Genomic DNA, 16,101 nt, shown 5'->3' on the forward strand with positions numbered 1-16,101 from the left:
GTCAGTGTTGGAATGGATTGTTATCTATAGAAGTTGTAGAGAAAGTTAAGAAGACAAAAATTAGTGAAGAAAAAAGGTCTGTAATGGTTTTAAAGCTTTTTACTCACACGGAATATTTGTTGTTCAGTCGCTAAGTCATGTCCCACTCTGTGATCCCATGAACTGCTGCATGCAGGCTTCCCTGTCCTTCACCGTCTCCCAGAGTTTGCTCAAACTCACGTCCAGTGAGTGAGTGATGTCATCCAACCATCTCATCCTCTATCGCCCCCTTCTTTTCTTGCCCCCAGTCTTTCCCAGCAACAGTCTTTCCTAATGAGTCAACTCTGCATCAGGTGGCCAAAGTACTGGAGCTTCTCTTCATGCTCATGTGCAGGTATTTCTACAATTGATAGATCTAGGAGTGAAGGCATGGTCTGCCTAGACACCCACTCTATTTCATTATCCAGTAGTACCAGAGATAATAACTTTTGTTTCTTTATGTCATTATTGTTCTGGATTTGTGTGATCATTAGCTCTGAATGTTTTGTTTAACTTTTGGGGTAATCTTTTCCCTATTGTTTTCAAATTCCTTTTAAAATATTGAGGCTGATTTGACGGAGAAATTAGAATTGTGATCCTTTGCCAATGTTCCTTTGCTTTGCCATTATCTCCAGGGTACATAAACATGCCCCTTTGAAGATAATGTTCTGGCACGTTGAAATTTTCCTCAAATGGAGGAGGGAAGTAGGAGTGTTTTGGAGATAGTGTCAGTAGAATAGAACATTGTTTTGCAGTTGCTGAGGCAGTTCTGGTAAATAAAGAAAGCCTCTGATAGTCTTTCTCTCCTTCCCTCATATAGGAGATAATAAACTGAAGCATTCTTCATTTGATTCTTTCTGCTGTATCAAAGAATATAAATAGAGCTATAAAGCACAGTCAGCCAAAGAGTAGCTAATCCATGCAGGGGCGGGTGTGGGATTTGTAAGGATGTAAGCATGCATTGGTTAACTTTCATCTGTGAATATCCAGCCATCTGTCTAGCATAGATTATATTTGGCATTTTTTCCCTCTACAATAGGAAGCTGAGATTTTTCTTTTCATGTTTTAAACCAGGAGTCTTAAGGCTAATTTTCTGATGTTTTGTCTTTGTTCTTTCTTTCTTTTTTTTTGAATTGACTTTGATCATAAGCTTGAGCAAAGTTCCTGGAATGTTTATCACAGTATCACAATAATAAAATGGTGTTTTTCAAGTGTATTGCTTTCAACAAATAGATATAAAGCATATAAAATTAAAAACCTGTCGAACAGTGATTCTATAGCTTTAATAATAGTAAACTAATAACCCAGTGGTCTCAGCTTTGTTTGCACACCTGAGATCTTAAAAAACCCATGCCCAGGGCCCACTGTACATCATTTACATCCGGATCTCTGAAGCGTAGCACATCCTCCCCACTCCCCACTGGCAGTGTGTGCAGTCAAAGATGACACTTCCTGCTCTAACCTCTGACCTGTGACTCAGGTTTTCAGTGTGGTTCCCAGCCCAGCAGCATCAGCATCACCTGGGAACTTGTCAGTAATTCTATGACCCCACGTCAAACAGTCAGAAGGTGGGGCCCAGCAGTCTGGTTTAACAAGCCTTACATTTAATTCTGATACCAATGAAGTTTGAGAACCGCTGGTCTAACTTGGTGGTTCTCCAGTGTGGCTGCACAGTCAGAGCATCTGGGAAACTTTAAAACAGACTAATTCTAGGCCCCACCTGTAGAGATGTTGGTTGCATTGGTGTGGGCTGGGTCTAAGCTTGGATATGTTTCTAAAGCTCCCATATGATTCTATTATCTAGTTAGATTTGAGAACATTGCAGAGATAAGAGTGGAAAAGAGACCAGGCAATAATCATTTAGAAAGAAATGGGGGCTTCCCTGGTGGCTCAGATGGTAAAGAATTTGCTTGCAATGCAGGAGACCTGGGTTCAGTCCCTGGGCCGGGAAGATCCCCTGGAGAAGGGAGTTGCAATCCATTCCAGTATTCTTGCCTGGAGAATTCCATGGCCTGAGGAGCCTGGTGGGCTATAGTCCTTGGGGTCGCAGAGAATCGGACACAACTGAGTGACTAACACACACTGTCCTCTAATGCAAGGGATGCGGGTTTCATATCTGGTTGGAAACTGACACCCCACATGTTGAGTGGCCAGAAGATTAGAAAAAAAATTAATAAAAAATAATGTGAATGAAAAGAGTATGAATTGAGGAAGTCATTGATTGATTGAAATCATAGTAATCAGTGTTTCACCTGTTATAGAACTGGACAAACAGGGATTTAAAATCCAGGTTCATTTCCTTCTGTGATGTCAGTTTTTTCAGTCAAGTTTGGACTTGCAACCACATGTGGAAGAAGAGTTGGAGAGATTGACAAAAATGAAATAGAATTAATAGCACCTGTCATAACATCTGTGTTGGGGATTTGGGTCAGTACCATGACAGATAATCAGTTGCACCTGCTCTTTTTCCTTCTAGGCAAGCTTGGGCTTTGGTTGGTGTCATTGACGGTGGCAGTACTTCTTGCAATGAGTCTGTAAGAAACTATGAGAATCATAGTAGTGGAGGGAAGGCTCTCGCCCAAAGAGAATTTTATACTGTGGATGGTCAGAAGTTCTCTGTGACAGCTTATAGTGAATGGATTGAAGGTAGGCAAGCACAGTTTATACTCTTGTTAATACGTTGGTAAGTATTGTGGCAGATGTTTTATAAAGTGGCATTATATTCAAATGATAGTCTGTTTTGATTTCTCAACTGGTTGAAGATGAAACCTATAGTTTTCCAACTATAGTTGATCTTTTAGGCCGAAACAAAACTTTTTTTTTCTGGATTAGAAAATGATCTAGTTTAGGCATCCTCAGTTGGACATTGTTCTTCACTCTTGAGTCATTAGGTGTGGTTAATGGATTTCCTAGATTTAGATCCTAGATTTAGCTTCCTAGACTTAATATCAGTTGAACCAATCTGGATGTGATAGGGTGAGCTGTCTTTGATTATGTTCTGTGATAGTGAACTGGTTTTGTACGTTGGATCTTATTGTTATATAGCTCTATCGACAAATATTACCTTTGAACACATGCTGTGTAAACAAATTACTCATTTTCTTAGCAATGTTTCCTTGATAATTCAGCTACTATGTTTATCTTATAGTCAAACTGGAAAACAGAGAAAAGTATAAAGTTAAAATTAATGTTTCACCCTATCATTCAGAGTTAATTAGCATTTAAAATCTATGTTCCCTCCCCTAGTGTTCATTTTGTTTTAACCTGCTTTCCTTTCCTTAAATAATATATTATAAAGTTATCTTAGGCCTTTACTTTTCTTCAGCATATTTTGAAAATTAGAATCCACCTTTCAGAAGAACTATCGTGTCTAACAATGATACTCTTTTTTTTAAAGGAAATTCACTGAAGAATTTCTGTGTTTTGCTGCTAGATTTTTTTGGCTCCAGGTGAATTGGCAGCCTCCTGTCTGTGCTTGCCCACCACCTTTCTTTTCCAACCCAGTATTATACCAAAATTAATGTGAAATGAGTAATTAAAAGGTGCTTTATTGCATCTGTAATTACCCAGAAAGGTTTATTTTAGGCTGGGCACATACTTCTGTTTTTAGCAGTACTGTAGTAAAGTATTCACTGAAATGGATTTCTGGAGACAGAATGCCTGGGTTCATGTCCCAGCTCTTTTGCTTACTATATGATGATGGCATATGACTTCAACTTCCTAACCCTTAGTTTCCTCATCTGAAAATGGGGATAATAATGGAAACTACCACATAGGGCTGCTGTGAATATCAAACATGAAGAATATGAAGTTTTTAGCACAGAGTATATAATAAGCACTCAATAAAGGTTAGCTATTTTAACAGTAATACAAACATGACTTGGGATATAACTGTATTTTGTATCCTTGTAATTAAAAAAAGAGTCTTTTGCTTTAAAACAAACAGATAAACAGTTCCTGGTATGTAATAGGACTTCCACATGCTCCATTTAAGCAGCCTTCTGAGTTTGAGGTGAGGAGATGGTATCTATTATGGATGAGGAGACTGGAATCAAGGCTAAGTTTTCTGCCTCCAAGACTATTGCTCTTTCAACCACATCATGGTTGCCTCTGGCAAAAAACATAGGTAGATGAGAAATATTTCTGAGCAGGAATTTGGACTTGCATGAAGAGTTTAGTGGAACTTCTTTCAGTAAGATTCCAGGCAGAGGATGACAAACATGGAGTCAACATTTCCTTTTGAGAAATTTTGCTTACATTTTCACATTACCAATGACTGCTCATTTCTGGGAAAGTGTGCATTCTAGCTATCTATTGTAGGATATTGTTTGTGTTCTGTGTTAGTGTTTCCTATTTTCTGGAAGAGGTAGAAAGTCACTCCAGGAAGCTAGGATGATGAACATATTTTCTTTCATACTTCCAGTTCATTAGTGCCAGTAGGAGATATCTCAGAAAGGATTTTCATCTACATCCAAAAAAGAGTGAAGAATTGTTGAATAATACAGATTTTCCTCTATGTAACCTTGCTTTTTTTTTTTAACAGAAACAAATTCTAATGATCTTTTAAGTTAAAACTTATTTATCTAGAAATTTTTTAAAAAGCATCATTGAAATTTTTTATGAAAAAAATTTAATGTTTCTTAGTTTCCCTTTTTTAGATAAATCTTTTTGGTTAAATCTGAAATTTGGGGTAGTGATTATCATTGCTACCATGATATTCTGGCTTATCTTTACTCTTAACCTGCCTGTTTTAGTTTTTAGGAAGGAAGAATGGTATCGAGGTTAGGAAAATTGGACTCTGGAATTAAATTAGCATTCATTGTGGGCTTTTTTTTTAGCTATTAGTCAGACTATCTTCTTTCAGCTATTAGTCAGATTCCCTGACCTTTGCTTCTTTTATCTCTAATGCATATAATAGTTCCTCTATCTCAAAGCTGTTTTGATGAAAGGTTATTATGTATGTGAAATTCCAACAATTGTTAGCTATCATTGATAGTTATTATCTTTATTTAGACAAAATTCCATTATGGGCTTTAGTATCTATGTGAAAGAAACATAATGAAAAATGCTTTACATTTATTAGGTTCCTTCCTTTTTTTTTTTTTTTTTCCTTCTGTTTTGTTTTGGTGCTTTGTAGAAACAGGAAAGCATGGTAGATCAGTCTAGTGGAGCAGATTTCAGAACTTCCTCAGGTTAGATATTATCAAGTATCCCTAAGACTGTAAGGATATTTGTATTATTCTTTGTGTCTTGCCTAAATATCCTGCATTTTGATTCCTCTAACTTAAGTAAATGAGTTTTTTTTATTCCTATCATTGACTATTATTTTTTTAAAATTAAAAAAAATATATTTGTTTATTTGGCTGTCCCAACTCTTAGTTGTGGTGTGCGGGACTTTAGTTATGGCATGCAGGATATGTTGTCCCGACCAGGGATAGAATCTGGGTCCCCAAGTGCTGTAAACTTGGAGTCTTAGCCACTGGACCACCAGGGAAGTCCCTCATCGACTTTTAGGGTCAGTATCTTCAAGTAGCCCCAGAGTAGTTTGTCAGTTAATTGGAAAGGTGATACTGAAATACAGATAGTAAACAGATATCTTTGAAATATGGTGTTTCCCCACATTTCCATATTTTCCATAGCTTCCATCTATTCCATATTCATTTGCATTAAATCAGGTTTTGGACCATGACAGATTATATCATGGACACTTTGAGAAGCAGGGAACAGTGTAGAAGCAGTGCAGAAGCTTCTGCACTTGGTTGCATGTTAAAGAGTGCAAGTTAGAGAGATGTTGGGTCAGCTTTTCAGTTTCCATCTGCCTAGTTGGGAACCAACTGTGAGTTTCAGAAGGGGGTCTCAGGAAAGATCAGAAATTAGTAGTTCCTGGATTGCAAGTCTGATGTTATCCCAGGAAAGGTGCTGAGTTGGACTGGGGCACTATCATGTGGCCTTTAGGTTACTTTGCAGATGATAGTGGGGACACTCATCCCTTCAGTAGGCATTTTATGAGTCTGCACTGTGAGACAGCGGTCAATACGTGGTGGCTGTGCTTTGCTCTCTTCACTGATGTAACTTCCAGGAAGGTGAGCTGTCTTCCCATTGGAATGATACTAATCACACCAGAGAAAAATAACAGAATAAGAATACCAGAGAGAATGGTTACTTCTGAGAGGATGTTTGGGAAGTCCAGAAAGATTTGCCTGAACTTTATAAGATGAATAGTATCTTGGTTGGTAAATTAAGAGTGGATGGACACTGTAGACAGAGACTAAGTGATGAGCCAAGGTCTAGAAGTGAGAAATCACCTAAGGCCAGCTTTTATTCTTAATGTTAAGATTATGTGTGTTCATGTCCTATCTTTTCCTGTGCGTGGGTCAGATTGAAGCATTGCTGACTTACATTTATCTTTTGATTTGTGAATCGGTGAAGGGGTTGATTTTGGAAAAAAAAAATCACTTTCTTTCTTGCTTTTTGGTCTAGGTATTTCTTTTTCAGGTTTCAGGGTAGAGGCCATAGATGGAGTAAAACTGCACCTGCTGGATGATGTTAGTAGCTGGGAACCCGGAGATCAGATTGTGGTCGCAAGCACGGACTATTCCATGTACCAAGCAGAGGAGTTTACTCTTCTCCCCTGTCCTGAATGCAGCCGCTTCCAAGTCAAAGTCAAAGGTATCAGACTGCTCAGAAGGCTTCTTGGGAAACACTCTTCTTGAGATATGATCCTTGGGATTCTTTGTTTTTCCTTCAATCGTCATTGTTATCATCATCATCATCAATATTAAAGGTCTTAGCAGTGGGGTGCTTTGAACACTAGAGTCCCGGAGGATGTTAGATAAAAGTAGTCATTGAGCAATAATGTTGTTGTTAATGATGTATTATAGACAAATCAGTGTTTTTATGCCAGTTTCTATGTTTAAAAAAAAAAGAGATACAAACTAGATGGATTGAATTTTTTTTTCAAGATGCTTTCAAACTTTTTTTATTAAATTTCTATTAGATAATAGTAAACTAGATTTATTTTTTAAATAGAAGTGTCTCTTTTTTATGTAAAAAAATGAAACTCATGGTCTTTGAGTGTCTGCTTTCTTGGCCAGAAGTAGATCTCACAAACATTTAAAATGAAACCAAAAAGATATTTTCATAATACTACATTTCCTATCATAATCTTGACGAATGTATTTTTTTGAGAGAGAGCAATATACAATGAGATCCTTGCTGTAAACTCTGTTTAGAAAGGATGACCGACATTCACCAGTTACTTATTTTGAGGCTGGTGATGGGCAAAGCTGCTTCCTTCATTGCCTCAGTTATGGGATTCATTGTGCATTTATTCATTATATTGCTTTCCTTGCTTCTGCAATAAAAATTATGCATGACACATTTATGATACAAAACAAACAAATTTAGAGTAGCTATTTAATAAGTACTCACTCAATGGGTAATTTAGAACTTGGGTTAAAGGAAACTTTTTTGCTTTAAAAAATGAAATTGACTCACTTGGCAGTTTTTCCTGCTTCACTCAGTGTTGTACATTTCCTTCTTGACCAGACAGGCCATAAGCAGAAAAGTAAAAACTAAAAAATCATCATACCATCTGGCATTAATTTTGTCTGGAAATTCCCATTGTTGTTAACAAGTATACATGATAATGAATCTCCATTATTTGGTTTATTTGTGTCTTTCCTTCCTGAGTTTGTATAGTTAAGATCAGATAAAAGCTTGTTGGTAAAGTGTTTCTAAGTTTTTAGTAAAGGTAGGGATTTAAAAGTGCATAATAATATTAAAAGAAGAAGTGGAAAGAAAAGGTGGTTATTTCTGGACTGTTAATGTCCAAATGCAGGTTACTTTAGCTTTGAAGGAGAAGCAAAAAAAACTTTCCACCCTATCATCAACATCTACAAAACCATTAGCTTTCCTAGGTACTGGCATGCACTTGGGTATTCATGTGTCCTCAGGGGAGTGGAACAAGAGCACATGGACAGGAAGCAGAGAGAGACAGCATGGATTCTTAGTTGGGGTCCAGATTATTGGTGCTGCTCAAGAGAAGACTGAACTGTTGGCTTGGCCAAAAAGTTCATTTGAGTTTTTATGTAACATCTTCTGGAAAAACCCAAATGGAGCTTTTTAGCTGACCCAGTATTTTAGGGAGGGTTAAGCTCTCTGTGTGTGGGTTTGATAGTTGGGAGTGAGGGTTAAGGGCATTGAGTGTGGGTGATTAGAGTAGAAAATCCATAAAATCCCTGCTTCCTGGGATTCTTTTGTTCTGAGGTATTGAAGAATGGAAATAAACAATAAATTTAATAATGTCTTGAAGTTACAAGATAAAGATTACTATCTTTTTGATGTAAGTTTTATGTTTTCTTTGTTCTGATGTTATTTTTGCCTTGCCCTCGTCAACCAGAAACGCCTCAGTTCCTGCACACGGGTGAGATTATAGATGGTGTAGACATGAGAGCTGAGGTTGGAATTCTTACCCAGAATATTGTTATCCGAGGAGAAATGGAAGACTCATGCTATGCTGAAAATCAGTGTCAGTTCTTTGATTATGATACCTTTGGAGGACATGTCATGGTAGGCAAAAGGATTTGATGAATTCTTTGAAACTGTGACTGCTAAGTACATGTTTGACAAAGCTTTCAAGTTTTGGAATGACATCTTTATGGCTATTGATATCACATTTTATTTATCTTTCCAATGACAAGGAGGTTTTAGATGATTAAAAGATAACATTATATCTTCATTTAGTTGATCTGGACTCTTAGTTAAATCATTTAAGAATTGTCCTGTGAAGAATGAAATCAATTTATATTGGGAAGAATCAGTTATACAGACAAAAAAAAAAACAAATAATCTCAGTATCATGCAAGCAATCTCTGAAAGGATCTTTTTTTTTTTTTAACATGATATTCTGAAAGGGTAAGCAGTAGTGATGTACAAATTCAAGATATGTTTCTGTAAAGATATTTTTTATATGCAGATTTTTTATTCTGTAAAAGTACTGAGCACTTATTGTTGCTCTGTGTACTAATCTATTGGACTCTTGGGCTGCATTTTGACTACATGTGTCTTAAAATCAGTTTTGTGTGTTGAGTAGGATATTCTTTTTGGCTATGTTTCTGTTACACTGATTTCTGAAATGTTGGTCAGTGTCATGACTTTGTTTTTAGTAGTATGATTGAAAATCCAGAGTTTATAAATATTGAGACTGCTTAAGTTGTGGATCATAGAGGCATTTTTTAAAAAGAACAGAAGTAAACAACGTTGTATGCTAACTAAATCATTGAAGGAGGATTTAGAAATAATTATTTATCAAACAAAAGTGGAGATTATAGAAATGAAAGAACAAGACTGGATAGGAAATGACCAAAATATTTGAACAAACCCACACATATATACAAAAATCATTTTTATAGCCTTCCTGGTTACCTGTCCTTGATTCCTAATAAGAGGCTATTTTTTTTTATTACTCTTTAAAGTATTCATTTATGTAAGGAAGCATTTGCTAAATTCTGAGCTGGAGATCCAAGAAAACAGAATGTGAAAGAAAAATGCTTTCATGTCTGGTCTCCTTCAGATATTTTCTATTAAAACAATATTTTGGGGGAATTTCCTTGGTGATCCAGTGGTTGAGAGTCTGCCTTCAAATGCAGGGGACTCAGATTCGATCCCTGGTCAGAGAACTAAGATCCCACATACCACAGGGCAACTAGAGAGCCCATGCACCCAACAAATATCCTGCACGCTGCAACTAAGACCTGATACAGCCAAATAAATGTTAAAAAAACAAAACAAAACAATGTATTTTGTTACTTTGCTTCTGAGCTACTTTACCCTAAGCTACTTTGCTTATGTGTTAGTTTGATTTTTGGTTATCTTATAGATAAGGAAGAATTTTACTTCAGTCCATCTTTCTCATGTGGAATTGAAACACATGGGTCAGCAGCACCTGGGGCGGTACCCTGTTCACTTTCATCTGTGTGGAGATGTGGATTACAAAGGAGGGTACAGACATGCAACATTTGTGGATGGCCTGTCTATTCATCACAGCTTCTCAAGATGCATCACTGTGCATGGGACAAATGGCTTGCTGGTGAGTAACCTCATATTGTGCTGATACATTTTATGAAAACAGTCACCTCTCCTTCATTCCCATGACTTGTCAATTTTATACAAGTAAGCTGTTGGACCACAGGTCTTACTCTGTCCTGCTTTCCTGAGAATTCTGCTGTTTTTCTCTGTTCTCTTAAGAGATCAGTGAACCTTGACATTTGACTTTGCCCCATCAGCTAAGATGAAAATTTTTTGCTTTTGTACTTAGCATGCCTCATGAATAGCACTTGTCAACCACAGCCAGTCTTGTTACCAATGACATTATACACTTGTATTTTGGCAGATAAAAGACACCATCGGATTTGACACACTGGGTCATTGTTTCTTTCTGGAAGATGGTATTGAACAGAGAAATACTTTGTTCCACAATCTGGGACTCCTCACCAAACCAGGCACACTCCTTCCCACGGATCGGAATAACTCCATGTGCATCACCATGCGGGAAAAAGTATTTGGAAATTATATCCCTGTGCCTGCCACTGACTGTATGTGAGTAATTGGTGGAGTGAAAAGCTCACGTGTGATGGCTTAGGCCTGTTGGCTTTTGGGGGATATGTTTAGTGGGAGGTTTTTAGAAGATGGGATTTTTCCTGACGAATATTTAAATCACCTTAAAAAAAATGCCTTTCAGGGCTGTTTCAACTTTCTGGATTGCTCATCCCAACAATAATCTGATTAATAATGCAGCTGCAGGCTCACAGGTAAATAACACTAAAGTGCATCAATGTTTTTTGCATTCTTGTTTGTAAGTGTTCTGGTTTATATGTCTGTGCAACAGAGTATGTGGTAGTCTAACTCAAGCACCTTGCTTTCTGGTACTGCTTATTTTAGCCTGCTCTCAGAGCAGGCTGTGGTTGAAATGGTTCTTCTGTTTCTTCACATCATTTGTGCCAGTTAGTATTCATGAGTGTACAAAGACAGATGCTAAATGGAAGAAAAGAGGGGGCTAGTATATCGGGTTATCATGTCATCTCCAGAGTGTATTTTTAGTGTATTATGTACAATCCTTCTGGCTTCTCCTATTTCAATCATATGTTCATGAGTAAAAAAAGCCTTATGAGACTGGATTATTCTGTAGAACATTATGACAATGGTCATTCTGGTCAAAGGGGCATATCCTTTTTGTTAAATATAGCGATTTTATACACTTGGAAAATCCACCTCCTTAGTAGAGCAAGGACTCAACTGTGTGCCTTTATTTTATTTATTAATTTATTTTTGGCTGCACTGGGTCTTCGTTGCTGTTCTACGACTTTCTCTGGTTGGAGAAAGTAGCCCCGCTCTTTATTGTGGTGAGTGGGCTTCTCACTGTGGTGGCTTCTCTTGCTGTTTTGGCAGTTGCACCATGTGGGCTTGGTAGTTACTGCTCGTGGGACTGTGGAGCACAGACTCAGTAGTTGTGGCACACAGGCTTAATTGCTCTGAGATGTGTGGCATCTTCCTGAATGAGGGGTCGAACCTGTGACCTCTGCATTGGCGGGAGGATTCTTAGCCACTGTACCACCAGGGAAGTTCAGCTGTGTGCCATGTACTAGTTATGTGCCTTAAATTGTTTCACATACACAGGGATAATTTAAGAGAATAAATGAACTATTTTTGGATGACAGAAATGTCTCCTGGATAAACTCGGAGAAATTTACATCTGTAATTGAGTGTTTTTATAATACAGCTGCTAATTTATAATGTACAAATGAATCTTTAAGACATAATACTATTATGATTATATCTGTGCTGAAAACTATAGCACAGAAATATGAGCTTTGCAGCAAAACCTGAATATTCATACACATACATCATGGCTATTAACATTTTAAAAAGGAAAGGAATATCTATCATTGTTTTCCAGAATAAAGGAAAAAATTACCTGAAGGGAGTATTTCTTCAAGATAGCAAGAAAGCAGGTATCACTGGGTGATGGTAGAATTTATATCTGCGGTTTTTCTTAAAAACATAAAGCATAAGAGTCTTACTTCACAGGGCAGAGATCTGGACATTCAATCATTTCAGTCTTCTATTCATTCATGTTTCATCAAATATTTGTTGAGCCCATATAGGATTTGTACTGAGAGTTTCTAGTTGGAAGATGAGATTTTGGGTAGAGGTGGCCAAGGATTTGATGTGCAGTCTTACCCCAGGATCATCTGACCTACATTACATTACAAATGAACACAGAGCAGAGACTCCTTTCAGCTATTTTCAGAAGTCATGGCTTGCAGATCAAAGTAATTGCAAAGAGTCCATGAAAAATGTAAGTTGAGGTTGCCAGACATCCTTATGAGGGCTCATTTGAGAAAAGAAGAAAGCAGGTGTTTATCTGTTCCCATCTCTTATATGTTCCTCTCCCTTTTCATTCTGTGAGTTCTTTTTTTCTGTCTAGAAAAACTGCTCCCGTAAAGCTCATGTTTTGGCAAGGGTTTTCCTCCCAAAGTAAATCAAACCCTTTTTTCTTGTACCTTTCCACTGCCTTTTACAAAGCTCCCTTTACCTGTCTTGACACCACAGTGTTTTAACAGGAAACAGCTGCTACTTCCTTATCCCCCTGTTTCCATCCCCCAGCCCCAAACTCTACTGCGTCTTGGGAGGGTTCACTGCCCTTAGTTTATAAGGCTATGGTGTGGAGCCTTCTTCATAGCCCTCTGAGTCTGTTTTGTGCCCAAAAGCATAGAGGTGGCAGACACATTCTTCAGAGGAGTTTGTTTTTACTGAGACCTACCTGTAAAGTTTTATCCTGGAAAAATGCCAAATACTGCTTTCATTTTGCTGATATGTTTTCCACAATTCATCTATGTTCCTAAAGGACTTTGTCAAAACTAGTATAGTACTTATTAGCTATACTTTAGTTGCCTCTATGTTTCCCATTAGACTATGAATTCTTTGAGAATAGGCTATTGTATACCTGGCACTAAATGAATGTCTGCTAAATCTGAATCGATACTGTAACTTTGGACTATACATTTGAGTTTTAGCAATCTGCTTAATCAGTGTTGATGTGAAGTTGTCCTTCACACTGGGCTGATTTTTAATTAAATTGTAAAATAAAAAATTGTCACAGAGATTAAGAACATTTCATTTTATTTTATATCCCATTTTGAGTGTCAGAAAATTTCAAACTCTTCCGCTGCTCCAGTTAAGGTAAGTAACACTGAGACTGAACAGACAGGCCCCAGACTGAGACAGCATCCTGATTCATGCATGTGGTGGTTTTTTCTCTTTGGCAAAAATTTGCCTCAGGATAGGAATGGCATTGGAGTTGTTTGAAAGAAGTCAGTGATTTCTGTGTGTTGATGGATAGTTGTTTAATAGGTATGACTCATCTATTGATCAGGTTTGGAAGTAAATAGAAAAAAAACCCCATATTGCTAAAAGGCTATCCTGTCCTGGTCATGTGAAAGGAAGGGAGGCTTGTTTGGTTCTAGTTCTGCATGACTTTTTAAAGTTAATGATAGGAAAGTTATTTTGAATAAAATTTTGGTATCAGCCAGTTTTTTTGTCCCATCTTAAAAGCAAAATTAAATTTGCTTTAAAAAAAAATCAAACCTGATACACTGCTTTGAGAGTTGGCTACATGAGTGCACCACTTTTTAAAGTCAACTCTGAACCTGAAACAATGAATAATTCGTGTTAAAAAGATTAAACCTGTTTGTGAAATGCTTAGTTTACGTGAGGGTGTTTCATAGAGTGGTTTTATAAAAGGATGCCTTTAATGACCTTGCCCTTTTAATTATAGGATGCTGGAATATGGTATTTATTCCACAAGGAACCTACGGGGGAATCCAGTGGATTGCAGCTCTTAGCAAAACCAGAACTCACTCCACTGGGAATATTTTATAATAACAGGGTCCATTCAAGTTTTAAGGTAGGTTCCTAAGTTTTAACAATTGGTATGTGTAATTTACAGGGTAAAGGATGGACTACTGTGATTACAACTGAGAGATGTTAATACTAGTTAGAACTTGTCATCAGAGAAAGTAATTTGTGATTAAAAAAGCTGACTCTTAATCCTGCCACATTCAGGATGTATAGACAGCTTTCTGTTTATATACAGACAGAAATAAATGCTGCGGCACACATGTGCATGCAATCTGAATAATTATAATAATGGACTTGAACCATGAGTCCTCATCCTCTTTCCTTCCGCTCACTTTCCTTCCAATCTTTAATATCATTGCATGTTTCTAAGGATGTACACATTAGTATATTGTATGCTTCTGGGGCTTAAAAGGCATATTTTCTCTCTTCTCTCAGTGCTGATGGAATGTCCTATTGGACATTTAATATAGTTATGTAAACAGTGAAATATTGTTTAAGAGTATTTGACCTAATTTAAAATGATATGTAGGTCAAATATATGAAAGGCCATTTATGAACTCTGATTTTCATGGTATTTGACACTTAACCTCCTTGGAGATAAAATGCATCTGGTTCATTTTGTACTCTTGAGGCATCTTGATATTTTTATTATGTGAACAGCACCCAAATTCTTTCCTCTGATGTAATCCACGTCAAAGTTCAATGAATAATTTCCCTTTATGAAACTCAGAGGATCCTTTAAAACCCTAAGTGTGACATAATTTGAAGAACTTAGAATCACTTGATGAAGACTTAAGAGAGGAAAAAGCTTTACACAGAATTGTGATATTTATGAACTGAATAGTTGATTAAGAGTGGTAATAATTGAAAACAGCACTTCCAAGTAGAAGTCCTCAAAATTTTAAAATTATTGGTGGTATTACAAAAAACACCTTATTCTAATTAATTTTGTAATATCATGTACCATGAGGAAATGTAGTATTCCACTATATCAATTTAAAATAAAAGATATTAGATCTGAATAAAGGGTGGATTGTTAGATTTTAAATTTAAATTTGTTAAATTTGAGACTACAGTATTCTTTCTTAAAATGCAGTGGATTGCACACCCTTTATTAGAATCCCATTGTCTTGACTCTTAAGCATACTGATTCTGCATCGTCGGGCATTTGCTTCTCCTTAGTCTTCTTCCTCCCTCCATATATTTCCTGATAATCCATCTAAGATTGTTTTTTCCCCTCAGATGTGCCCTGCTGTCTCTCATCCCCAGAGGTTTTGTACAAATGATTCCCTGGAGTGCTTTCCTCGGGGTTCCTTAGATGTTTCCCACCCGCTCCCTGCCCTTCAGTCTCTGCCCTGGTCTTCTGTGTGGCTGGTTCCTTCAAGTGTCAGCTTTTGAATTCAGGGCATTCCCTGGATTCTCTCTCCTGCCTGCAGAGAAGGTCTCATCTTGGTGCCTTTCTTATGTGCTGCCAAAGCATCATCTATTTCCTTCGTTATATGCTTGCTATATTGTGTTGTAATTGTTTATTTAATTGCATATCTTCCTCCTCGTTTATGGGGTAACAGCAAAGACCCTGGTTTTCTGGGTGACATATAATTCTTGGTGACCCCCAAGGTGGGCGCTAAAGAAAGGTTTGACCAAATGAGTAAAATTATAAAAAAAAAACAAACCCAATAAAGTAGCCATTTTTGTAATACTTCTGTTTGGCTGTTTACCTCTTCTCCCTCCTTTTTTGGTAGATGTGATAAGTTAAAACTTATTTTCATGTATCCTATATGTCATTATAACTTGGGATTTATATTCATTTCAGTCCATTATTATGTTTTCCAGGCTGGCTTATTTATTGACAAAGGTGTCAAAACAACCAATGCTAGTGCTGCTGACCCAAGGGAGTACCTCTGTTTGGATAACAGCGCAAGGTAGAACTGGTCCTTTTAAGTCACACTCGAGCCATATCTTGTCAAAGTAAAACTTTCTGAGTTGAGCCATTGCCCTCTTCTCCAGTAACAAACATAGTTAAACTGAAGTTTTTAAGGTTTGTAGGAGGGTTTTGAAAAATCATTTATTTTGCTGTTCTAGGTACTTTGGCTGGGCTTTTTATCTTAGTGAGATGCCAAAGAAATGGATGCTTCTTCTCTTTTTGACAGTTGCAAATTGATG

At 37.1% G+C, this 16,101-nt stretch overlaps 1 protein-coding gene across 1 annotated transcript in view; it reads left to right on the plus strand.

Annotated features, from left to right (window-relative positions):
* The window catches only part of CEMIP2 (cell migration inducing hyaluronidase 2), an 80,533-nt gene that overhangs the window by 26,985 nt on the left and 37,447 nt on the right, over positions 1–16,101 (plus strand). Inside the window, exons 5-12 of the mRNA XM_069576363.1 lie at positions 2,495–2,664; positions 6,499–6,687; positions 8,420–8,589; positions 9,899–10,108; positions 10,412–10,617; positions 10,760–10,829; positions 13,856–13,984; positions 15,772–15,860. Coding sequence (XP_069432464.1) covers positions 2,495–2,664; positions 6,499–6,687; positions 8,420–8,589; positions 9,899–10,108; positions 10,412–10,617; positions 10,760–10,829; positions 13,856–13,984; positions 15,772–15,860 — 1,233 coding nt within the window. The remainder of the gene's footprint in view (positions 1–2,494; positions 2,665–6,498; positions 6,688–8,419; positions 8,590–9,898; positions 10,109–10,411; positions 10,618–10,759; positions 10,830–13,855; positions 13,985–15,771; positions 15,861–16,101) is intronic.

This window comes from Ovis canadensis, chromosome 2 (genome assembly GCF_042477335.2).
Source record: "Ovis canadensis isolate MfBH-ARS-UI-01 breed Bighorn chromosome 2, ARS-UI_OviCan_v2, whole genome shotgun sequence".
Classification (NCBI taxonomy): Eukaryota; Metazoa; Chordata; class Mammalia; order Artiodactyla; family Bovidae; genus Ovis; species Ovis canadensis.